Below are 26,947 nucleotides of genomic sequence, written 5' to 3'. Positions count from 1 at the left end.
GATCATTTAGTCCAAAACCTGGTTTTCGAAAGATATAAAAAGTTGGGTCAAAAATAACACCAAGCATCGTACTTTAAAGCTATTTATGCAAAATTCTTGTTGGAATTTATTTTAAGTAAGTTAAAATAGTAATTTTCATTAAAAAAATTTCAAAAATAACAAAATAGTCCAAAACACCTAATCATACTTTTTGCCGCCTCATTGTATGGAGCTGCCCCATAGTGCGTGGGTGAGAATCGTCGCATTCGGGTGACGATTAAGGGTGAGAATTATCGGTAAATTTCAGGTGACTACGAAGAACTAATTTAAGCAAAATCGTGAACATTTAAACAATAAATTGTAACACAATAGTTATAGATGAACAGAAAAGTTTGTTAACATTGTTTTTCCTCCATTTGAAGCTATTTTTTTTCTTTCTAAAAATCAGAAAATTTCTCGCATAATAATCGAAAATTACTACATATTCAAATTAAAAAAAAATCATTGGAAATTGGATTCTATGTTTGGATTTCAAACTTGATTGTTACCTAAACTAAAACCAGATATACTTGAACCGATATACACCACTTAACGAGAAAACGGGAGACACGAATAGCGCTATCTGGGGACAGAAATGGAAGTATTACACTGTGAATTTTTTTGGAGCTTTGCTCAGAGATGCCAGGTGTCCTGATTTTTCAATTGACAGTCGCAAGAGTGTGGCGTAGCATATCAAAAAGGCGGAAGTAATATGAATACTTTTGAATAAATATAAATTATTAAAAACGCAAATTCTTACAATTCTTAAGGGGGGGGGGGGGGTCTAACGGGTAAAAAAACACGATTTTCACGATTTTTTCTAGAGCTGTCGTTCAAACTAATGAATTCAAATTTTTTGCATTATACAAAGCATTGTAAAAAGAACAATTAGTATTTTTTTCGTAGAAAAATATTGAAAAATGAGCCGGTGACGGAGCACTTTCGAGGATGCCTTTGAGAAAAACATTTAAAAAGAGATTTTTGTCATGTCATTGTTGGATAAATGCTCGGTATAATAACCGAGCATCAAACATCTAAGTTTAATAATGATATACCAATTTTTTTTAAAATTTTCAAATACTAATTAGAAACATCTAGCATGAGATAACAACAATACCATCTTTTAATACGAATCGTCAAAAAAAACCATTTTTTGCCAAATTGAGTAGCGAAACCCGTCATCTAGTAAAAAAATAACGATATTTCTACGTAAAATTGTTTTCGTTAACTTTCAGTTAGCAAAAATTTTATAAACAGTTAACCAGTTTTTTCTATTCTGACCGATTGACCTTGTTCTTGAAAAACACTTTTTTCTGATCCAAATCTATCTTTTGAAATAATCCCATTTGGAAATATGGACAGTTCATCGCGAACACCACCTTAGCAGAAGGCCTCAGCCCTAACCTCAAACCATGGGAGAACAGAATCGATTTTGAGAAGGGCTCATGATGAACGCGATTTTCCGGTACTAATATTGACAAATTCGCCCTGTGGAAAGCGATGCACAGATGTTCATGTTTTGATGTTTTCGGGTGTTCAGGGGTGCCAAGTGCATTGATATTTGGAAAATGACTAAATTTTTTTAGTTGCATGGTTTTTATCGAAAAAGCTTTTCATGAGTACTGAGAATTTGCAGCTTCCCCGTAGATTTCTATTCGAATGTGAAATTAAACGCATCATTTACCTGAACGAAATAACAACTGTCTGTTTCGCACACTTAAACAATGTAGCGAATTATGATTATGTTTAAAATAATCAGAGCATGGAAGCGATTATTTTCAAAGTTAACATCATTCACTGCTACAAAAAAGTTAATTAATGAAAGGCCCACGAATTTACATTTTAGTAACAGTGAATGATTTTACACTCGTTTTTAGAAGTTAGAAACAACTCTTTTTTAATCTACCAAGCAGTACATGAACATGTTTTAAATTCCCCTTGAAAATCGATTAACAAAAAATGGCTTATCTTCATCCCGTAATGAATTCAAACGTTTAGCTGTTGATAGTTCAAGAATTTAATCAATTCAGAAATATTATGATTAGTTTAAAACATGCCACTGATTTTGATAACGCACCTAGCATCACTGGTGAGGCCGCCATTAAATCAAAATTTGAGGTTATGGCTGAGGCCAATTTTTCGTCAATACTATCGTCCGTATATACCTAGGTAGGTAATTGAAAGTAATAACTCCGCTCCATACTTTGTTCAGAAATATTCACAAGTATGGAATGGGAATATTTTCTTAAGCCCCTTTTTGTTTGTTTGTTGATTCACTAAAATTTTTATGGTGCAAGAATAGAAATAAATAATTTTATTTATTATAACTGGCATCCCTGATCAAGTCGAGTCCGGAATACACGCTATTCACAAGTTAGACGAATTTCTCGAATTTGTGCTTTCATTTTGTCCGGTAGAAGAGCTGATGGTGTCGCTGTCTCATTGAATGAAGAAGATAAGTGTGGTGAATATTGGTTTCAATTATATTTGATTGAAGGCTCTAAAGAATGGTTCAGATATAACTTGTAATTTCGTGACGTGAATTTAGTCCACTACATTGTTCTGTCTGAACTGAGTGAATTAACGTCACAACTTTAAAAAGGCATACCTTTGTTCGTTGTTGTTAAATCGGGAAGCTACGCACATCAAATTGTGGCTAATTGTTTTCTCTACAGCTTATTCGAAGACATATCTGCATTTTTTTATCTTCTAAATATTTTCTTCTGATTTTAGAATTCCGAAAATGGAACATAGAATATGTTTCAACTGTTTGCAAGAATATCAAAGTAATTAATTAGTTCTTGAAAAGTTCTAGTAAATAACATAGTCAATGAATTGAAAAAGGCTTTATTAAAAATCAAGACTAAACTACAGTCACTGAAACAAAGGAGCTTCTTTCGAATGCCGTATTTTTAATAATTTTTGTTTAGTTTTTAAGTAGTTTAACCGTCTGGTTTTGCTCTGTTGGCTTTTTTTTCTATCTCCACCACAATCTACGTGGAATACTTTTTATGTTTTCATATAAATATTCGTTTTCAAAATATGAAATAAACAGTAATATTCAATACCTGGCAGCATCCTAAAAGTGTTGTTTGCAATATCAAAAAGCTTTACCAATATTATAAAATATACAAAATATCGAAGACACCAAAGAATTGAGGAAAGTGGTTGATTCTTGTTGGGTTACTAGAGAGCGTATCGAAGACCCTTCTTACAACAATGAGTCATTTTGTGTGGAAGACGGACGATAAAGGGAGATTTATTTGGGATCTGTCAACATCTCTAATTAACAGCTGATTGCTGCACCTCATAGTGCAGCGTCCCATAGACAAAAATCAAAAATTCGAAATATTTATTTCACCAAATCAAGTAGGCGGTGCTTTTCATATATGTTTGAAGTGTGCTGCATGTGTATAAGTAATCACGTGGAAGCACTTATATGCCTGTATCATCAGGCTTATATTGTCTGATAGTTTCAAACGCAACTCGTGCACAATATTTTTTCAGAAAAAATACTCAATTTTACTAATTTTTCTCTAATCTGTTGGTGACTTTTAATGTGTTAACCGCTATGGAAACTGAAGAAGCAAGTAAGTAGAAGACATTTAGGGGGTTATCTCTGTGATTTATTTCCATGTATACAAATATGAAGGTGTTATCGATAAGCGTACTTTATATTTCAAGAAAATGGACATTCAAACTTCAATTGGACATTACAAAAATATATATCAAAATACCTCTCTGATTTTTTCTCCATTTTTTGTTTATAGTATCCTTGAAAAGCTCAAAGTGGTTTCAGCTGCCCGAAATTGCCCGTTTTACAGATATTTACATTTTTCTATGTGACTGGCCGTTGCAAGCTAAAAGGTTGATAATTCAGGTTTCTTTCCCCTCAGATATTGGAAAAGGAGGGCAAAAATACTGCATTTGAAGAAACATCTAAATTTGCGTAAAAATCGTCATTAATCACGTGTTTTTCATGGTATTTAAGGTAAAAATGGCGTTTAAGCTACTTTTGCGATCACGAAAAAAAAAAATTTCGGAATAAATTTCTATTCTGATCTTAATGAGATTTTGTACGATTTTTTATGCATATATGTATATGAGTCACTTTTGTGAACATTGTTTTAATATACGCCATTCATGTCAATAATAGCTCACATCATTTCCAACAACTTTCTATATGACATGTATGAGTAAAAGTGCCAAAACCGTCAGTTTTGATTTTATTCCCGGTATCCCATACATTCAACGCACTATGCACCTGTCTGATGAGATAGAAAACGAAAATGCGTCAATTCTAGAGTTTGTTTTGATTACGTCGTATGAACCAATATAAACAAAACTGAGTTATTGGCTGCAGACGATTTATAAACATGTATTCTATGGTAGGTAAAAAATTGGTTTCATTTGATCAATGAATAAATTTTACAAAATGATTTGAATTTAGGACGTATGATGACTTTCTCATTTTCGAGTGTAATTTGGTTTTTGCGACGTTTTGCACTGTACATGAATTAGCGTGCAAAACAAAGGTCGCAAAATAAAAGTTCGGCGTGATGGCTTTTGTGACCTTATGCATTTTCATAAAAAATGCTTCGTTAAAAGTGTTAAACATTCTGAAATTCAAAAGAAATCGATAGTGTGAGTGGTTTCAGCCATCTCAATAAAAGAGATGTCTTTAATAAGTGCCTAGGTAAGTTCAACCAACGTTCCTTCAAATTGTGAAACTTATTAACTTCATAATTTTTCACTACAGAGACAGCCAAAATAACTAAAAGCTTCGAATGCTGCACCCCTTGGACGGTCATTAGAGTCAGAACAGGTAGCCAGAAATGTCCAGTCTACTTAAACATATCTGATGAACATTCACCCGAAGTGCCGATTCCAGGCACTAAACGGGTACCTCCAAATACCACATCTGCTTCCTGTTGCATTTACAGACAGTACTACAAGCGATTTTAAAGGGTATAACGAAGTAACAGGTAACCACAATAATATTAAATGATAAATTTGATGAGGTGGCGAAACGACGTTAGCGCCAAATAGGAAATGCATATAGTCGTAAGAACATCTTAAGTGGAATAATCTAAACTAAGGGCCATTTCGGATACGTAAGCATATTCTTCATTATTTTCTGCATCTTATACAACATTTCCATACCATCTTTGCAGATGTTAAAAATAATAGAATTAAAAATGTGTTCGAAAACTTCAACAACGATTTTCTCGAAACACACCAGGTGGCTCATACGACTTAATCAAAAAAAAACTCTAGAATTGTACTATTTGGGTCCCTTACCATCAACACCATTTTTGTATTGTAAATATCAAGTTCTTTAGTAATAAAGTTGTGATCAATAAATTGTGTGTGAAAGTGAAACCCACGGATTTACATTGCGGAATTGGCACCGATGAAAACCCCCGTACGGATCAAGTACTTACCTGAAGGAAACCCTACCAATTCGCCAACCAGAATCGCCTAAGGAACATACAGTCCACCCAAGGATTTTCCTGTTACATCTCATTTGGTTTTGTATGAAAATATACGAAAAAGTAAACGCTAACCTTCAATCTATGTAACTTTTTTCAAATGCGTCAAAACGCTTCAAAATGTTCAACAAAAATGTCGTTCAACTTAAAATCGAAACGTACTACAGTTTGTGTGGTTTTACAGTGTTGGCAGAATTAATTTTTCATTAGAAAATTTCAGATTTTTCAATACATATTTAAAGATATTTGAAGGTCGCCTTAAAGTTATCCGAATAAGCTCATACTTTGCCAGTATTGTTTTATCATTGATTGAATCAAGATTGGGGGTGGGAGCTGGGCTATAAGAAAGTTTGAAGATAAGGGCCACCCTAATGCTCAAATACAACAACTTTAAATTATTTTTTTTTTAAATTAGCTTTTATGCACTTTGGCTCCAAGGGCTTCATATAATTTCTAGCATGATGTGTGAAACATGAATGCCCTCGCAGAATTCTATAAAAAGTGTAGATTTCTGAGTGTCTAAATAAAAACACGATTTGTAAAAATTTATGTGCCAAGAATGCTTCCTGACGAAAACGCCATTCTACACCGGTTCGGACGGTGATTATTGGACGCCCTACAAAGATTGTACCGCATTGATGCTCGGGCTCAAAGCATTTAAGGTATTCTTCCTATGGCGATTTGAGCACTTTAATCGTGGTCTCTATAGTCGAGTCAAGATTGGAGTTATCCATTCTAACTAACCGACACTCTCAACTCACCTTTCAACATTCAACTTCAAGTTGTCCTCTAGACTCGCTTTAAATTCGCGTCAATATGCACTGACAGTCCTCCCAACTCGGCATCCAATTTCAAGCTGTCCTCTCAACTCACTTAAAACTGTAATCGAAACGCTCAAGCTGTCCTCTCAACTTGCCTTTCAACATCGTGTCCTCTCAACTCGTTTGACATTCGCGTCAATATGCCCTGGCGCTCCTCCAATTTCAAGCTACCATCTTAACTCACTTGAAAATGTAATCAAAACACTCAGGCTGTCCTCTCAACTCGCCGTTCAATTTCAAGCTGTCCTCTCAACTCGCTTAAAATTGTGATTAAAACTTTCAACTTCAAGCTGTCCTTTCCACTCGCTTGAAATTCGCGTCAATATGCACTGGTTGTCCTCCCAACTCGTTTTCGAATTTTAAGCTATCCTCTTAACTTGCTTGGAATTGTAATCAAAGCACTCAGGCTGTCCTCTCAAAGTGCCTTTAATATTCAAGCTGTCCTCTCAATTCGCTTGAAATTGCAATCAAAATGCTGGGGCTGTACTCTCAACTCGCTTGAAATTGTAATCAAAACGCACAGGCTATCCTCTCAACTCGCCTTTCAATTTCAACTTTTCATCTCAACTCACTTGACGTTCACGACAATATGCACTGGCGGTCCTTCCAACTCGCCGTCCAAATTCACACTGTCATCTTAACTCGCTTGAAATTGCAATCAAAACACCCAGACTGTCCGCTCAACTCGCCTTTCAGTTACAAATTGTAATCAAAACGCTCAGGCTGTACTCTCGACTCGTCTTTCAACTTCAAGCTGTCCTCTCAACTCGCTTGACATTAGCGTTAATATGCACTGGCGGTCCTCCTAACTCGTCATCCAATTTCAAGCTGTCCTCTCAACTCGCTTGAAATTGTAATCAAAGCACTTAGGCTGTCCTCTCAACTCGCGTGAAATTTGCGTAAATATGTTCAGACTGTCCTCTCAACATGCCTTCTTATTTCAAGATGTGCTCTCAACTCGCTTGAAATTGTGAACAGCATGCTCAAGCTGACCTCACGACACGCTGAATATTTAATTTCAGCTGTCCCTTAAACGGGCTAGAATTATTCGTGATTTTTTTTTTCAACAACTGCAGTAAACGTATTCGTGTAACTTTTTGTTCATCGTATACATAACTTTTTAATATTCACTTTTTCCGAAGAAAGCAATCAAAAATCATTAAAAACTGCTTCATTTCGCAACAACCGCTTCGAAACACAATGTGTATTCCAATTATGGGTAGGTTTCAATGTACAGACATGTCCGACAAAAAAAAACACGTACAATTTATGATTAATTTAAGTGAACATTTTATCTCATTTTCACTTACTGTAAATATTTAGCGCAGAAAATTTCAGTAACAAATTATAATATCATTGTTTTTTAAGTTCGAACGAATGATTCTATAATATTTCGAGATTTAAAAGATAACAATTTATCAACTCGAAATGTCAAGATGCAAATTTAAAAGCATTCTCTGCACTCTGTATTTTTTTTTTGTATGTTTCGTTACCGATGGGAGTTTCTGTGTACGTTTCACAAATTGAAAAACTCAAAGTGACGACCACCTAACGACGACGTTCGAGCATATTGAAACGTTTCGTGCAACATCACCTTGCCATGCTATGACATTTTCCAAAAAAGTGTCACGTCCGATGCTGTCAATTCATCGCTTTTCATTTGCTTCCAAATTGTGCTGAAGCTCGTAGGTAAGTGCACCTTTTCAAGTAGCAAAAGTAGGAGATGGTTTCTTCAGAAAACAGAAAACCAGACCAGAAAACAATCATCCCGAGACTCCTAGAGGAAAACCCAAAAGCGAAGCGAACTGAACCAAACCAACCGGAAATGGATGGTCTCGATTTAGAGTCACACCTGATTGCATTCTGTCGTTTGGACCATTTCGGGTTGGTTTGTTTGTCTGTTTTTTTTTTCCTCCACTTGCAAACAACTGCTTTCTCTGAGCTTTGTCCTGTCAAGTCCCCAGGGCTAGGTTGTTTGGCAAATGGCAACATTCCATTAATTTCGGGGACAACTCTTTGGAGAGAAGCTTTTCGGGGTCCAAATATAACTATGTTTGTGTACTAACAAGGCAAAGCTCAAACCAGACCAGACAACAAGAAAGAGCATCCGTTTTGCTGCTGCAGAAGGAACAGTCATTTATATCAATTTGTGAGCTGCCACTTCTACTGGAAAACCAACTTTCGGTCCACGGGCTTAATCATTGGAAATTATTTGACTTCGCTCAATGATTTCCAGCTTCATGGGTTTGTTGATGGCACAACAAATTTATCACAGTTTTAAAACGTTTGTGCGATGCCTTTCAATTGGCGTTTGAAAGTTATCACTTGATATTCTGGAGGAAAAAACGCCTAAATGTATACACATTACACCTGATATGATTTAACACCTTTTTATAGGCAGTTCCAGGTTTTTTGTGCTACTCATGTATTTTCCGCTCCATCTATCAACAACTTTTCTTTTGAATGTCGGCATTAATTTATTAATTTGCCAATAACCTTCCCCACGAAAATTATTCAACCAAAGTCGTAAAACCACAAAGTCAAATTGTTTGTTAGTCGGCGGTCCTAATTTATTACCTCCCAGTTGTAAAAATTTCCAAACACCTGATATAAACACGGAATCGGCGAGGCATTAGGGCTTGAAACAACCAAATTAGAAGTAAAAGAGGGGGTGTTTTCGAGAGGCTTAGCTTTTAAAGATTGCACGTGCAAAATTTGTTTCCTCTAATCCCAGGAAACTTCCACAGAAGGTGCTGCTCGAAGCATTCCCATTTAACCACCTCCTATTTTCCAACCGCAATGTTTTCCTTTAGACTTTTCCCCGGCAGCCTGATTAATAGGATGGATAGGTATAAATTCCGAAATTTGTGGCGGCTCCAAGGCTGAATTTTCAGCCAAAGAATAAGGCGTTTCACACAAACGCATTAGCCTAATTTATGGCGCTGCGGCTCGATTATTGATAGAGCTAATTTTTGGAAGCCAGTCAGCCCCGGATTTGGATCGCGCGGTGGCGGAAGTTTACACGAAAATGAAAAACTTAAAAGCTGTGAGATTTAATTGTCGTCGTCATTATGTTTTTTGGTGTTTAAATTTCATTTTACAAACTTTGGCTGCTCACGACGGCTTTCGAAACCACCTAGCAGTTGAGTCTGTACATTCTATCCTGATTCATTTGATTCAATGAAATAAACTTCTTTGTTTCCAAATTCAACCCATTATACAGTTTTCATATCAGAATAAGTCGATTTTCCGAATTATATTAGGTTTTCATAGTTTTCTGTATATTATTTATTAGTCTAATTTTTCATGATTTTCATGTAATGATTTATTTTGATACTCTCTAAGATTATTTTTTCTATTGATCTATTCCAAATTTCCTTGACATTCTTGATTTTCTCAATATTTCGACTTACTAGAATTTATCATTTTCTTGATTTCTATTGATTATCTTGATTAAATTAATTTTCTCAATTTTCTTGATTTAACCGATAGATTCTCTTGAATAAACTGATGTTTTTCTTGTTTTTTTTTATTTTCTTGATTTTCTTATTTTCTTTATTTTCATGATGTTCCAGATTTTCTTTATATACTTTTTTTTATTTTCTTAATTTTCTTGATTTTCTAATTTTTTTAATATATTCTTGATTTTCCTGTCTTTCTCGATTTTCTTGATTTTCATGTTTATCTTAATTTACTTGATTTTCTTCATATTCTTGATTTTCTTGATATTTTTGATTTCTTTGATTTTCTTGATTTTCCTGGTTTTCTTGATTTTCTTGATTTTCTTGATTTTCTTGATTTTCTTGATTTTCTTGATTTTCTTGATTTTCTTGATTTTCTCGATTTCCTTGATTTTCAACATTTTCTTGATTCGCTTGATTTTCTTGATTTTCTTGATTTTCTTGATTTTCTTGATTTTCTTGATTTTCTTGATTTTCTTGATTTTCTTGATTTTCTTGATTTTCTTGATTTTCTTGATTTTATTGATTTTCTTGATTTTATTGATTTTATTGATTTTCTTGATTTTCTTGATTTTCTTGATTTTCTTGATTTTCTTGATTTTCTTGATTTTCTTGATTTTCTTGATTTTCTTGATTTTCTTGATTTTCTTGATTTTCTTGATTTTCTTGATTTTCTTGATTTTCTTGATTTTCTTGATTTTCTTGATTTTCTTGATTTTCTTGATTTTCTTGATTTTCTTGATTTTCTTGATTTTCTTGATTAACTTGATTTTCTTGATTTTCTTGATTTTCTTGATTTTCTTGATTTTCTTGATTTTCTTGATTTTTTTATCTGTTGTGTTGTGAGCCTACTTGGTTGAATGATTCAGTTGATTCAGTTGATTTTCTTGATTTTCTTGATTTTCTTGATTTTCTTGATTTTCTTGATTTTCTTGATTTTCTTGATTTTCTTGATTTTCTTGATTTTCTTGATTTTCTTGATTTTCTTGATTTTCTTGATTTTCTCGATTTTCTTGATTTTCTTGATTTTCTTGATTTTCTTGATTTTCTTGATTTTCTTGATTTTCTTGATTTTCTTGATTTTCTTGATTTTCTTGATTTTCTTGATTTTCTTGATTTTCTTGATTTTCTTGATTTTCTTGATTTTCTTGATTTTCTTAATTCTCTTGATTTTCTTGATTTTCTTGATGTTCTTGATTTTCTTGATTTTCTTGGTTTTCTTGATTCTCTTGATTTTCTTGATTTTCTTGATTTTCTTGATTTTCTTGATTTTCTTGATTTTCTTGATTTTCTTGATTTTCTTGATTTTCTTGATTTTCTAGATTTTCTTGATTGGCTTGATTTTCTTGATTTTCTTGATTTCCTTGATTTTCTTGATTTTCTTGATTTTCTTGATTCTCTTGATTTTCTTGATTTTCTTGATTTTCTTGATTTTCTTGATTTTCTTGATTTTCTTGATTTTCTTGATTTTCTTGATTTTCTTGATTTTCTTGATTTTCTTGATTTTCTTGATTTTCTTGATTTTCTTGATTTTCTTGATTTTCTTGATTTTCTTGATTTTCTTGATTTTCTTGATTTTCTTGATTTTCTTGATTTTCTTGATTTTCTTGATTTTCTTGATTTTCTTGATTTTCTTGATTTTCTTGATTTTCTTGATTTTCTTGATTTTCTTGATTTTTCTGATTTTCTTGATTTTCTTGATTTTCTTGATTTTCTTGATTTTCTTGATTTTCTTGATTTGCTTGATTTTCTTGATTTGCTTGATATTCTTGATTTTCTTGATTTTCTTGATTTTCTTGATTTTCTTGATTTTCTTGATTTTCTTGATTTTCTTGATTTTCTTGATTTTCTTGATTTTCTTGATTTTCTTGATTTTCTTGATTTTCTTGATTTTCCTGATTTTCTTGATTTTCTTGATTTTCTTGATTTTCTTGATTTTCTTGATTTTCTCGATTTTCTTGATTTTCTTGATTTTCTTGATTTTCTTGATTTTCTTGATTTTCTTGATTTGCTTTATATTCTTGATTTTTTTTTTATTTTCATGATTTTCTTGATTTTCTCGATTTCCTCAATTTGCTCAATTTCTCGTTTTTTATTTTATTTTCAATGCTTTCTCAATAAGCATGATTTTCTCGAATTTTTTTTATTTTCTTGGTTTTTTTCTCAATTTTCTTGATTTTCTAGATTTGTTTGATTTTCTTGATTTCCTCGATTTTCTTATTTTTCTTAATTTTTTTAATATTCATAATCATCTTTTTGATTTTCTTGATTTTTTCAATTTTCTCGATTTTGTTGATTTTCTTGATTTCTTGGATTTTCTATATGTGATTGCTGGATTGTTTTTTATTTATTGATTTTTTTCATTTTTTTTTTAATTTTTGTACCTAGTCTCCTGATATTCTTAAATTTTTTTTTAATTTCCATTATACTTTGATTTTTTATATTTTCAAATTGTTCTTTTTTTTCCATTCTTTTTCAATTTTTGTAGATTTATTATATTAAGGTTAGATTGAATTATTTTTGCATAATCAACTCGTTGAGTTTTTTATTTTACCTTTTTTTTTATCAACTTTTATCAAAAAATAGAGAAAAAATGATAGTATTAATTGCGTCATAAAAAGTCCTAATCCGTATACATTTTACATATTTTTCAACCATAGTTAATCTACTAAAACATCTAGACAACAGAATTTAAAACCGTTTTCAGTGAACAGCTTAAATATTTTTAAAAAAAAATTAACTCGTGTGCGTTATGAATCCTAACTTAGGTTATCATCAATCTTAGAACAATTTTAGAGCACAGCCTTTAGTTTAAAAATTTGGAAGTAAGAATACATTGTTGAATAAGCTGCTTGAGAGGAAATTTGGAACAATTTTGACACCACTTTCAACGATAAACTGCTTTGCAAATGAACTACTAAAGGATCACCGCATTATTTATCAGGGTTTTTTCTCACATTTTTCGTGGTATTTCAAACCATAATATTGTTTTTTTTTCTTGTCTAAGAAAACGTTGAACAATCTGATAGTGTAGAAATTAACCTTATTTTTAAAAAATCAAATTTAAAATCATCAATAAGAATAAAATAGCATCGATGGTTTTTGTCTTCTCTCGTAATTACTAAATCAGCCCTAAAAGACCATTTCTAATTTGATTCCTTTCGATTTTGCTTCCCGTTTTTTTTTCGTTTCCAGTTCCTGGGCGTATGGTACGTGATTCAGAAAACCGGAACCGCCTCCAGCTGTGTCATCTACAACATCACCAAGGCCGAGGAACCCAATGAGTACGACATCGAGCAGGTTTCGCAACGAGCTCCCCTCTCGATTACGCCCATCAAGCACGAATTCAGCTACACCGGCAAGCTCACCGTCACAGATAGAGACGTTCCGGCCCGCATGACCGTTCGATTCCCGCTGAGTAAGTTGAGCTTTTAAATTTAGGAAAAGGGAAAAAAGAAGCAAACCAGAGGGTGGTAGTCAATTTGTCACGTTTTGCTCACATTTTTTTCATTTTTTCCGCGCACGAATTTCTTATTTCATCCATCTTGCAGGTGTGGCTGGATCGGCCAAATTCGTTGTCTTCATGAGCGATTACAGCACCTTCGCCGGGGTGTTCTCCTGTCAGAAGATTCCATTTGGGCATCGGCAGAGTGCCACCATTCTGTCCCGGACCCGCGATTTGGACAAGATTTACGTGGACAAGGTGAGTGATAACTGAGTGAGGCTCTTGTTCAGATTGATGGGGTGGCCCATTTTTTCGGCTAGGTAGAGTAATCTTTAAAAATGAAGTCAGCTGAGGATTGAATTTTATATCCTGCGTAAGTATAGAAGATTGTTTGAAAAATACTTGGCATTCGTTAATTTCGCAACTGTCTTAAGAAAAAAATTGTGTTTCAGGCACAAAAAATTAGATTTCTAGAATTATTTTTCGATAAACTTCGGATAATATCTTTCAACACTTATCACATCGATGGTGACAATATGTAAAAAAAATTGAAAAAACACTTCAAAGGTTTTGAAACATTGACAACAGAATAAATTCAAAATTTTCAATCATATGTGATCTGCGCTTCGTAAGCCAATTCCGTTTTATCCACCGGAAGGTCAAATCAAACAAACAATCAGCAGCAGCAGTCTCAAAAATCTGTGCATCCTAAGACAATCCGTATTTTTCTACTGGAAGGCCAAATAACAAACAATCACCAAAAGTAGCCTTAAAAGTCTGCGCTTCCTAAGCCAATCCGAATTTTCCACCGGAAGGCCAAGTCAAAACAATCAGCAACATCAACCTCAAAAACCTGCGCCAGTTATGAAAATCCGTCGTTTTCCACCGGAAGGCCAAATCACAACAAACAATCAGCAGCAACAGTCTTCAAAATCTGCGCTTCCTAAGCCAATCCATCTGTTTCCAGAAGCCGAATCAGGAACAATTTTGTTCGTAGCAGCAGCCTTTAAAATCTGTGCTCCTTTTGCCAATCCATCTTTCTACCGGGCGGAATCAGAAACAAATTTTCCGTAGCAGCAGCCTTGACAATCTGCGCTCTCTGTTCTTATTCTACCAACCACGCCGCTGTCGTTATTTTACGATTCTTACGAATCTTAGAAGAGTTCAAAGATTCACTCAGACACGTCTGTTGCTCACAAGAATAGATCAATAACTGATTTTGTTTAACAATTTTTTGCCATAGAATTTTTTTTTTATATATATCTTCAGTATTGCCAAATACAACTAGGGTAGAAGCATTAGTTATTGAACAGGTACCAGAAATTGAACAATAGTAAAACATGAAACAAACAAAACAATGATCTGCTATAAAAAATTAAACAAAAATCGTAACGCCACTGTTGAGGAATTTTCTACCTTTGTAAAAATTTTTATCAAGAATTTCGGACTCTTAAAATCACAATATGCGAAACTAAAAAATGAAATTTATTATGTTTAAATTTTGTCAGGATTTTTCGACTGGACGAATGAAACAGCCTTATATTGATTGAAAGAAAATTGAAGACCAATAAATTCAACGATAATGTCATGACGTTTTTTAAATTAGTCTTTTTAGACGATTTCTGGTTGGCATAGATGGATAGATGGCAGCCTTTATTACCTGAATTTTCTTAAAAATTTAACAACACACTTTGATCTTCGGATCACCGATAATGCCAATGTTTTAGTTATTGAACGTTCAATCTAGCAGTGTTCGTTTCGTAAATAAATGCATGTACCAATTAATCGGACAAACATCTGTAGGTGCTTAGAAATGTAAACAAACTGTTCCTTGGTTGCTAGCTCAACCAAAATCGCCCCTGCAATGTATTCTATCTAACGAAATACCCCTTAATGTATACAATGAATTCCAATGTTCCAATGTGTGTTCAATAATTGGAACACTACCGGTTCAATAGCATCGTGTTAAATTATTGAGACCAACATAATTTTGATTAAAAACGCTTGAGTGATAGTTTTAAAACATAATTCAGCGAAAAAATAATATCGATTCGAAGCTGTGCAACAGGTTTAAGCTACACTATCAAAATTATATTCAAAAAATCTTTCCTTATTTTTTTATGGCCACCAATTCAGTGAATCCCAAACATGGTGAGCAATATATATAGTGTTCTTATCGTATTATTTAATTTTATTTATGTTTTTTTTGAATTTTATTCATTTTATATCCCGCATCTCATCTCTACACAACGGAATTGAAATTTCGTCATAATTCGCAATCAATAAAGCAATGCTCTGCAATTTTCATGGTTTCTCTTATTTTGAAACTACATCAACGGCTAGAATCGATGTTCGGGTACTAAAAAACCGATGTTCATAATTAGTTGAAACCAAATAAGACAATTGATTCATCAATCTGTCGATCCCAAATTTAGTGGTAGAAAAATCATTTGAATCTGCTTTTTCAAATACCAACTTCAAAATAAAAGGCGTGTCTGAGGGAATCTCTGAATTGAGATTAATAGAATCTTGAAATCACGACAAAATTGCCTGGTTGGTAGAATAAGCACATGCAGCGCGGATTTCCAAGGCTGCTGCTACGATTGTTTGATTGAGATTCGGCCACCGGTAAAAACGGATTGGCTCTAGTATAGATTTTTGAGGCTGCTGCTACGATTATTTGTTTATGATTCGGCCACTCACCGGTAAAAAGGCGGATTGGCTGAGAAAGCGCCGATTGTTCATGATTCGACCACCGGAAAAAAGGCGGTTTGGCTCAAGGTGCGCAGATTTTCAAGGCTGCTACTACGATTGTTTGTTTATGTTCCGGCTCTGGTAAACAAATACAGACAAACAGGAAAAGCACAGATTGGAATGGCTGTTGCTAAAAATGTTTTCGGATTGCTCTAGCTCTGGTAAACTTTTTAACTAAACAACACCAGTGTTAATTGTTTGGGCTCTGGTAAACAAGGACATAGCGGCTGAAAAAGCGCAGATTGGATTGGCTGGTGCTAAGAATATTTTCAGATTGTTTCAACTTCTCAACAGAGCGGCAGAAAAAGCACAGATTTGAAAGGTTTTTGCTAAAAATGGAATTTAGAAAAGAACATTTGAGAAAATAAACAATGGTTTTTGCTAATACAATAGAGTGTAAAATTAAGATGAAGTTTATTTGAAAGAATTCTAATATCACGACACTTGCGCCATTGTTCTGATTTCCGTAACCCGAAACACTAGCATCACTTGAATCAGATCAATCACAAACCTTACTTCACTTGTACAGAAGATCAGCGGTTCACACATCAATATTTCAGGGTAGCTATCCAGTTCCAGTTACTCAATCGATGGAACAAATTATCGAACACTTATTTCAAAAAATTTTTATTTAAAACTATCCATAAGAGAAAATTTTCATGTACCCGGAAAACACGTGCGTTTCCATCCAATCAAAGCCTACTTCTCCCGATTTGATTTCCCTTCTTTTTATTCTCTGAAACTTTAACTTATATCCCTGTAGTGTATCAACTAAGCACAATAATAAGACGAGCGATGTCTAATAACTAAGATGTTCTTTATTCAAATGTCAACTTAAGAATGCAATATATCGAGCACTGCACGTTCTATTTATACCCCGGTCTACTATGGCTGTTCTTCTCGCGTTATTGTAGATTATGCCATATTCCCTTTTCGCACGGCCGGTCAGCATCCTGGTTGCTTTGTTGTAGCTGGTACACTACAACTACTCCCTCTCCTAGAAACGAAGTGGTTGATGATTCGGCTGCATCTGCTCACGTAGATTCCATCAGGATGATGATGATAACTGATGCTTTTTTGGGACCGATGGGACTCCGGAATTAAATGTGATTCTTCTTCCTTGACGTGGCTCTCCATTGGATCGTCATCGTTAGACCCAAGATCTGCTTCGCTACCAAAATCATCGTATGGGTACTTGTTGATTTGATGACTCCGGCGAATGATGACTCCAAGCTCTTTAGTGTGGCATTCGTAAAGACCAGAACCTCTTTTTGCCACGATGCGACCTCGGATCCAGGATTTTTTCTTCGGTAAACGGTAGTCTCGAACGTACACTGTTTCGTTTACCCTGAAACTCCTTTTCGCCTTTACTGGACCGTCGCTGAAGATGCCGGGTTTCGCCTTCTCCTCGAAAGCTCGTGCTCCCCGATGTGTCCTGTAAAACTTGGGAAAAGAATCTTTTTTCGATGGAGCATTTACCTCTTTCATGTGCTCCTTTGAATGACCAAAATCTACTGTCAACCCCCATCGCCACATTGTTTGTCGTCCCAGCAACGGTTGCCGATCACCATCGAAAACGAAGATCACCTCTTTGGATTTGTGGTGTCTAAACTCCATTTTCGCTCTGAATTTTCCAGCTGCTCGAAAGTTGTTGCCGTTATAGGAAACGAAATCTTCGCTTCCACCAGCCTCGAGCGGCATCGATTTGAAAAGCCGATGAAACAACGCTTTCGGAATAGCGTTCACCGGACTTCCAGTGTCTAGTTCGAAGTTGATTGAGTAACCACCAACACGAACCGGAACAATGACGGGAGGGGGAATATCCAACCTGTTCATCGCCAAATGATGAACTTTGGGCTTCGTCGCTCCTTCGTTCGGATCTTTTCTGTTCGGACATACTTTGGCCAGATGTCCTTTCAGCTCACACAACTTGCACACGTACGCCTTGTACTGGCAAGTCCGGAAATTGTGATTGCCTTTACCGCAGGCAAAACAACGGGAATCTGGATCGGGTCTTTCCAGATTGTCTTCCTTCCTTCCACGGTCGGAACGAACCTTGAATATTTCCAAAACCTCACGTTGTCGTAATGTTGATTCCTTCTTCATAGCAGTTTTCACGAGGACTTCCATCTCCGAATTCGGATCCTCTTCGCAAACCCTCTCGTAAATCGGTCCACGTTTAAGACCAACTACAAAAATGTTTTTCAGGAACACTGGCAGATCATTGCCAAACTCGCACTCGGCGGCCAACTTCTTCAAGCGGGTTGACCATTCGATGACTGATTCGCCGTCGCCTTGACGCGCTTCTATGAACCGGGTCCTCTCGTGAAAAATTAACAACGTCGGGGTAAACCGTTGGCGCAGCAAAATGCAAAGTTCGTCGAACATCTTTGTTTCCGGTTTCGCTGGGAAACAGAGGTCCTTGATTGTCTGGTACACCTCCATCGAAACCGCCGTCAGCAGAAAGGCAGACCGTCGCTCGTCATCCTTCTCCTCGATTCCGTAGGCCACAAAGAATTGTCTCAACCGTTCTTCGTACAGTGACCAGGAATCACCAATGTGGAACTCCGGAGGCTTCACGTTCATTTTCGAAAATCCCTTCGTCGCCAAACTGTAGTGTATCAACTAAGCACAATAATAAGACGAGCGATGTCTAATAACTAAGATGTTCTTTATTCAAATGTCAACTTAAGAATGCAATATATCGAGCACTGCACGTTCTATTTATACCCCGGTCTACTATGGCTGTTCTTCTCGCGTTATTGTAGATTATGCCATATTCCCTTTTCGCACGGCCGGTCAGCATCCTGGTTGCTTTGTTGTAGCTGGTACACTACAATCCCTTAATCATTTCTAAGGTTTTTTGATCAACAAAAGATGTTACATGAGACATTAAACTTTGAAACGTCAAAATTTGGCAAACGCTATTGAAATTTACAAGTGTTAATGAATTGATACCTACTTTTTGAAAGACAAAACATGGCAAAAATTATTAGAGAAGAGCCTTGAGCCCAGAAAATTTTTTACTCTTTCTACTTACTTAATCAAAAGAATCTGATTCTTGTCCCTTGAACATGGGATGTTTTGGGAGTTGTTTTAAGACAATAAAAGTGAATAAAACATATATCAACCGTAAAACGGGGTGGAAAACGACATGGAGTTGAATCAGGAAACAAATGGGAGAAAAAACGATGTGATCACAGCAATCTATGCATCATTTATTTCCTTTTCAGAACCAAAACGTTCCATGATTTGGGTGAAATATTAATTCAGTTTACGTAATGTTGCCTGAATAAATTTAAAAATTTGATTGGAAGCATGAAAAAATTCTCAAATTTCATACCATGACAAGTGTTGTTTGGCAACACTTCAAATGCTGCTGTCTACAAGTCTGATAGATGATGTAGAGTTCTTTCAACATGATTTGATGGAAAAAAGGAAGACAAACAGTCAGGCCCGTGCCCGTGGTTTCGAAATAAAATTTTTGTTATAAATAACAACATTATCAAAAGTGCACGGATAAATAAGGAAATTGATACCTTAAACCAATAACTTAAACTAATAAGCATCACACAAACTCGATCAAACTATAAATTCAACTGTTTCGATTCAAAATTAATCAGAATTTTAGTTTTGAATCATTGCATTCCCATCTTCTGAGTTAGAGATTTTTTTCAAAAGAAATATTAAGCAGTCTAGTTTTCAAATTTCAAATCAATGTTTCCGAAACCCCAGGAAACGTATAAGAATGAAAATTTCGAATAAAAATTAAAACCAGAATTTAAATCTTTGGGTGTAAGAATCAGTGCACAGAATTAGAATTCATAAAATATAACACCTAAAATAATACATAAATACTAACTCTAAAATAAATATCAAATTAGGTCTAAAATAAACGCTAATCAAAAGTAATTTAGAAAACAATAATAATTTTATATTTTTCATCATATTTATCTACATTTCTTGTCTTGATTATCAATTGAAGGGTTGATCGAAAAATTCTACGGTAATATTTTGAATTCGAAAAAAGATTCTTCGCGTTTTGAAATAAATCTCGATTAGGAAATAAAATGAATATCCATTTTGAACTTGGGGAATTGATTCAAAACACTGATTTGATGATTGAGTTAAATTTGATAAAAATGACAATGACCGAAGTTAGAAATCACATTTTTTATACACAAATTTTCACAAATAAAACTTTATATATTTTCAATTCAACATGTTCAACATTTCATCATTGAAAGCTTTTAATGACAAAATAAAGGTTTGGAAATTTGATGTCTTGAGTGATCAATAAGAAACTTATGAAAATAAAAATAAGGAAAATCAAGTTTTGTTGTAAATAATGACAGCACAAAGCAAATACTAATTCAGTTAACATTACGAATTAAAACTCTCAATTGAAATAAATATTGCGAGCTGGAATGGACAAAAGGAACAAACAATGTTTTTCATATTAAAAATTCTTAATTTATATGCTTCCAAGAAAAACACAAACATTTAGAAATGAATAAAAAAGACAAACTTTTTTTGAAAAAAAAATCAACAATTAGAATATTTACTGGCGCTATAAAATTAGGTAATTTTTTTTGAAAATTAACACAAAATATGAAGTTGGGAAAAATAAGATTTAATCATTTTAAAAGGATTTTTTTTGTTTTCAATAAAACCGTCTTACCATTTCAAAAAAATATTTTTTTAAATTGATAACTCAATGGAACAGCTTTTATGAAGCCTATGCTTAAATGATTTATTGGTAAGATTTTGGCGTCTTGGACTCGAATCTTTCGTTAGATTTTGTATATAACCTCTAGGTTTAGCGATACAACATAAAGAAGTTTAAAATTGATTTATTATTATTTCCATAGTTTTCCGTCTTCCGTTGAAGTTTAAAAATGAATCAGATTTGAGTGAAATCAATCATTGTAAACAGATAAAAGAATAAATCTTCATTTTGTTGAAAAATTTTTCATTTAGGTCTAAGTTATCCACCACAATAGATCAACTTGATGGTCGCAGTGGACTCTCTCCTCAACAAAAAAAAAAAAAGTTATCCACCATTAGTGATGTTTAATATTCAATTTACAAACAACTTTTGTTTTAACTACCCGACGTTTCGACGATTTTTGTCGGGCTTTCTCAAGGGTATCGTCTTAAGCTTGTTTTTGCGAGATTTTGTTTTTTTTCAACGCCAAAAGAAGAATATTGATTTAAATGTTTTTCCTTCTGTCTTTTGTAAATGAAATCGTGGACTGACAAAGATTAATTGGACAGAAACATTATAAAGCTAATCCGAAAACTGTATCTATGATTTCCGATTTGCAGTATCACCGTTCTAATCAATATAATGTTTGAATTTAAATAAATTGAATTCAAAATTTAAGTTTTGTACATCTTTTTTTAAAGTTTTGACAATTAGCGCATTTTAAAAGATCAATCACTTTTACTCAAGATTAAGCGGTTTCAATTAGCGATTGCTAGCCACTTTTACTGAGTTAATGGAATTATTCGAATTTCGGAGATACAATGATCAAAAATGATCTGACCAAATTAAAAAAAAGTAAAAAAAAATAGGTTTTGTGTCATGTTCTACTGTTTTGTCAAAAAAGTGCATGAATTTCTCAAATGATTTTAACCTTTTTCAGAAGTTATTTAAAAAACAAAAGCTGATAGAAAAAATGTAAATGCATATTTCAATTCAGGACACTTAATAAAAATTTGCTCTTAATTTTTTTGCACCTTGGAATAATAATTTATTTGTTCCATGGTTTAATTTATCAAAACCCTTTTGAAAGCGGAGTTGAGTATTCAATAGAACATGAACACAGAAAAAAAATTAAGTCTGAAATAGGTCTAGTAATGTTGAACGAGATTTTTTTAATCAAAGTGTATAGTAACAAAGTAATGGAAACTATGGGTTTAGATGTTTTTGCTAATTCTGTTGAAATGAAATGAGGCCCTCAGAACCAAAGGGGTATAAGTAACAAAATTGTCGATTTTGAGTTAATGATGCCAAACGTTTCTTCATGTTTCAAAATATATTCGATGATTTTTTCATATTTTTAGAATTTTATTCACATACTTTTACGTTCGAAAGAAAAATACCAATTTACGAAAAATGTATGGAAATTGACCAAACACAACAACTTAAAAGCGTGATTTCTCGAAATAAACTTTTATGCACTTATACCCCTTTGGCTCTAAGGGCTTCAAATGTTATAGGCCTAGAGCGACAAAATTCCAATTCTTAGACACTTATTTTAAAATACTTATTGGGATCAAGTAATTTATTGCTACGAAGGTAAATCTATTTCTTGAACTGAAAATTTTACTTGGAAAATTCTTCTTGGGGCGGGTTAAACCCTTAAACCCCCAATTCGCTAGGCCTTGCAATTAGTTCAAACTGTTTCGAACGGTGACACATTTTTTTCAAAACATTCTGCGGACCACTAAACGTGGGGTTAATCGGAACGTCCATAAAAGTGTTTAAAAGCCCTCCAAGTATGTGGAAAGTAATGTAGAACTGAACAACACTTACTTTTAAGATGATCAAAGAAGAAAAGAGCTTTCAGCAGGAAGTCTTAAAACAAATTTTTGTTTGAGTTATTTTGCTCCTGATGTTAGGCACCACTATAAACATTTCTTCGAACAGAAGTGTAGGTTATAAAAAAGTTGAAGAGGTTTCGTTACACACGACCGTAAAGTTATCGTAGAGTTACAACAAGATTTTTTAAATTTGTAAAACTCTGTCAAATTTTCCCAATAAAAAATCAATTACATTTCAAATATCGAAAACAGTCTAGGAATGTAAAATCATGTTTGATTCTATTCAGGGCTTGTGATATAGCTCAGTTGACAAGTCAATTGCTTCTTGAACCGATGGCCGTGAGTTCGAGCTCAAGAGTAAATCGTACTGCAACGTTGATACAGAATTTATTTCTACCTATTTACTCATTGATTTTGACAGTTTCGTAAACACATACGTTAAACATTTCTGCATTTTTATATCTACAAAATTTAAAAATTGTCAGAATATCTTCAAAATTTGATTCAACTGCAAAACGATATATTGTTTCCAAATTTCTTTCGCCAGAAGCTTTACTCTCGTCATTTTTTTTTTCGAAAATTCAAAATTACACCAGCTACTCCTCCATAGAATATCTTTTTCACGGAACACCGTCCTTTGTTGGAGACCAGAAAAAAAGGCCAGAACGAAAAACAAAAAGACGAAACACATCACATGACAAACCGCGTCAAAAGATGGTGAAGATGTGAGAAAAATTTCCCTACGCTTTGTTTGCCGCTTCACTTTTCGCAACTCTTAACTGCAGGTTGAGGTGGTTTAAAATGCAAAAAAATGGTGGGGGAAAAGAAAAAGCACCCGGCTTAACCCGGAATGGCCGGCACCTTTGCTAGTCACCTAAATAAAGGCGGCGGCGGCAGATGCAATCGCTAAAATTGCACTTCAGCACCCGGGCCGGGACCTGGTCGGGGTAATGTGTTTTAACCCTGCTGGCAAAAAGATAGAATGAAGGTGCCCGGCTTACGCTTGAATGATGCACCCCGGCCTGGCATCATGGCAGTTTGGTCGTGTCGAATGAAAATTCCGGTAACCCGGGGCCGGGATTCATGCACTGACTAAATCCGGCTCTCACGCCTTCAGAAATATGGTGGGTTCGCCTCTAGCTGGCTGCATATAATATCATCATGTGGCCCCCACGTTCTACCTACTATTTCCTGGAAGATTAAGCGGATTGAACCTGTTGGCGCATTTTGTCAGTTTAGGGGGGAAAAAGGAATGGTGGATTTTTATTTTCAAATTGAACGCCTTCCTTTCTGAGCGAGCATCGTCATCGGGGTAAACTCAAAGAGGCGTGTAATGAGCACCCGGAATCGCCCGGTTTTCACGGCACGGGACGACCACAAAAGCTGGTGGTGATTCCTGGAGGAAGATTACCAGCAGCTGGTTCTGTTCGGTCGAAGGCAGAGGGCGATCGTTTATCCGGATGGGTGATTTTTCACCGGAAACAAAAAACACAGCGCCGGAAATATTTTCCTTGACGCTGTGCGCCAAGAGTGTTAAAAGCTTTCATATGAGAATGGAAGCTGTTGGAAATTGGAAAAATTCTCTTTTTAGTAACAAATTCAAATTTATCATGTTTTAATTAATTCAAAATGCCAAGAAAATCAAAAACATGACTGTAATTTTTTTAAAGTTTGTGATTAAATTGATTACCAATAAATGAATAATGAAATAACTTTTGAATATATCGAACTCAGCCAAAAAAATATTTTTAAATGATTTACTAACAGAATTTCCTTATAATAACTTTGAATAACAATTTTGAATAACATAAAAAACTTTATCTCAACGCGCTAAATATTACAGAAACTCTTAATTAACATGAAAATTTTAGTTGGTACAAATAAAAAAAAATTTTTTTATCTAAAGACTAGCTGATCCCATACGAACTTCGTTTCGCATTTAACTTGGAATATGTCGTGAACAGTTTGTATAAAAGTCAATTGCTGAAAATTTTCCAGATGAACTTCTGAATTCATTGTTAAGTAATAATTGCAAAAATATTGGACGATTACTTTTTCTGTTATCTGCTACTAAATTTTAAATCAGGAATCAATTGACCATGCCAAAAACCCCCGTGTATAAATTTTGACTCGATCGTTGCATAATAACACTATTATTGCCAAAAAGTTAAACCCCTTTCGGTGGCCTCTTATACAATCTTTGATGTCTGAAATCGATTGCCCTACCCTCGAAACTCTCGTGTGCAAATTTTTCAAGCAATCCATTGCATAATAACGTCAATATTGCTAAAAACAGTGAAAAATTTATTTATATGGACGACCCCTTTCGTCGACCCCTGGCAAAACATCTAAAATCGATTGCCTGTTCCCGAAAACTACCGTGTGCAAATTTTTATTACAATCCGATGTCAAATAACGACGATATTGCAAAAATATTAAAAGGTTTATATGGACGACCCCCTTTGCCGGCCCCTTACACTGAATTGAACACCTGAAATCGATTGCTCGTCCCTCAAATCTCTCATGTACTAATTTTTATCTGAATCCGATGTATAATAACGACAATATCGCATTAACAGCGAAAAGTAAATATGGACGACCCCCTTGGCCGATCCCCCTTTAAGAAGGGGTTATCCGAAAATCTGAAAACATTTTTCATCATTCCTGGTCCTAATCAGCATCCATGCCAAATTTCAGACCTCTAGCTCTTAAGACGGCTGAGTCTATAGAGGACAAACAAACAAACAAACAAACAAACAAACAAACAAACAGAAATTGCTTTTTATATATATATATATATTGATGAAATTTACTTCACTTGACCGAAACGATCAAATTTCTCTTGAAAAATCTGTGTCAAAAAATCACAGATTTTTCAAAACTTCACAAATTTGACATATTTAGTACCTTGGATAATTTGCCAATGTTTCAAAATATATTTTTATTCTGTTTGGAATTCTAAATGCGATTCACCAAAATGTCACGACAATGGAAAATTTGGTTTTTTTTAAGTTATATGTTACAATGATTTTATACAAATGAGATGCCTGTCGTTTTAGCATAATACATCGATTTTGAACGATAAAAACAGGTACAGATTAAAGTACTGACTAGACTGTTTTTGTTTCAATAAAATTTAAAATCAAAAGGGCTTTTTAATGTGTTATAAGTGGAAAGATTCTTTGAGGCTGATGTTCAAGCAGAAATTATCTTTATTGTGAAGCACGTTTGGCATCGTTTTTATGTTGATGGGGAATATTGTTACTCTCTGGAGCCACACTGATTTTATACCAGAGTTTGTTTTGATTCGTTTCGATCTGTATATCCATGTTCGCCAGGAAGGGGGGGGAGGCAATTTTTCTAAGGAGAAACTAATTTTTTATTGTTTTTAACTACACAGATAAAAAAAATGTAACCTTACATTATAAGTTTTTTTTTTTAGGTTTTATTTTTGACACTTTACCAGCATTATGGCATTCGTGTCTATTTACATTATAAGTGATTTTACATCTTTAAATCGTCGCTTGAAAATAATTGAAAAAGAGTATAAAAGCTCAACCATTTCTATGGAAATTACATGTCAATGCGTACTTATTCCAGCGCCATTGTCAGTTTGTCAGTTTTGTTTTGTTTTCATTCCTGTACGTTTTCCGTACCGTGGTGCGTCGCGTCGCAATAGTTGAAAGTTTTTTTACTGCATCAAACCGGGGACTTTCTTGATTTTGCGAAACCCCTCCCTGTCTAATAAAATTTGTTAGATGTTCTGAATAATGTAAACTTACAGTAAACAACAGCATTGAATGCTATCGGGGAAAACACATGAGATGTGCAGTATAATCACTCGTAAAAAGCTGATTCCTTTCAGCCAAGTAGTTGCATGTAAATCTACGTGGATTTTTCTAAGTGAGTAAAGACATATCAGTGGAAGCTTGTAAAAAAATCTAGTTTATTTATTCTAAAAACGCTGCATGCCGCAAAGGGCAGAACCAACCGTGCATTCTGTGAAGAATCAGAAAAGTGTCGTTCTTAAGCGTCCGAAATATCTCTCAATTTCATATGAAGAAATTTAAATTGAAATGCTTCGAAAATTAAAAATAAATTTCCCGGCTATGTCATTTATCAAGCAAAGCAATAAATTTCAAATAATTGGACGATTTAAAAAATCCTTATTTTGTATTGATTGATCAATGACTGAACAACAGAAAGTTTGATATAGCTGAAAGGCGCTTTCAAAGTTACCCTTATACAGCTGACGGCTGTCAAATTTGAATGGTGTCAAAAATGGTTGGACAAATGCTAAACGAGTTATTCTTCAACCAATTTTCCCCTACTTTCTATTGGCTGATATAAAAATTCCTTGCATGCTCAAACAACGCTGAAGCATTTCTTTCTTCAGCCGGAGCGTTC

General features: G+C 34.3%; 1 protein-coding gene across 3 annotated transcripts in view; it reads left to right on the top strand.

Moving 5' to 3' along the window:
- Nucleotides 1–26,947, top strand: part of LOC129748638 (apolipoprotein D-like) — an 83,453-nt gene that overhangs the window by 46,651 nt on the left and 9,855 nt on the right. For all 3 annotated transcript variants that reach the window (XM_055743300.1, XM_055743302.1, XM_055743301.1), the window contains 2 exons: nt 12,988–13,210; nt 13,344–13,495. In XM_055743300.1, coding sequence (XP_055599275.1) covers nt 12,988–13,210; nt 13,344–13,495 — 375 coding nt within the window. The remainder of the gene's footprint in view (nt 1–12,987; nt 13,211–13,343; nt 13,496–26,947) is intronic.

Source organism: Uranotaenia lowii, chromosome 2, assembly GCF_029784155.1.
Source record: "Uranotaenia lowii strain MFRU-FL chromosome 2, ASM2978415v1, whole genome shotgun sequence".
Taxonomy (NCBI): domain Eukaryota; kingdom Metazoa; phylum Arthropoda; class Insecta; order Diptera; family Culicidae; genus Uranotaenia; species Uranotaenia lowii.
Note: the sequence above shows the minus strand (reverse complement) of the source record. Positions and strands in the feature narration are given on the sequence as shown.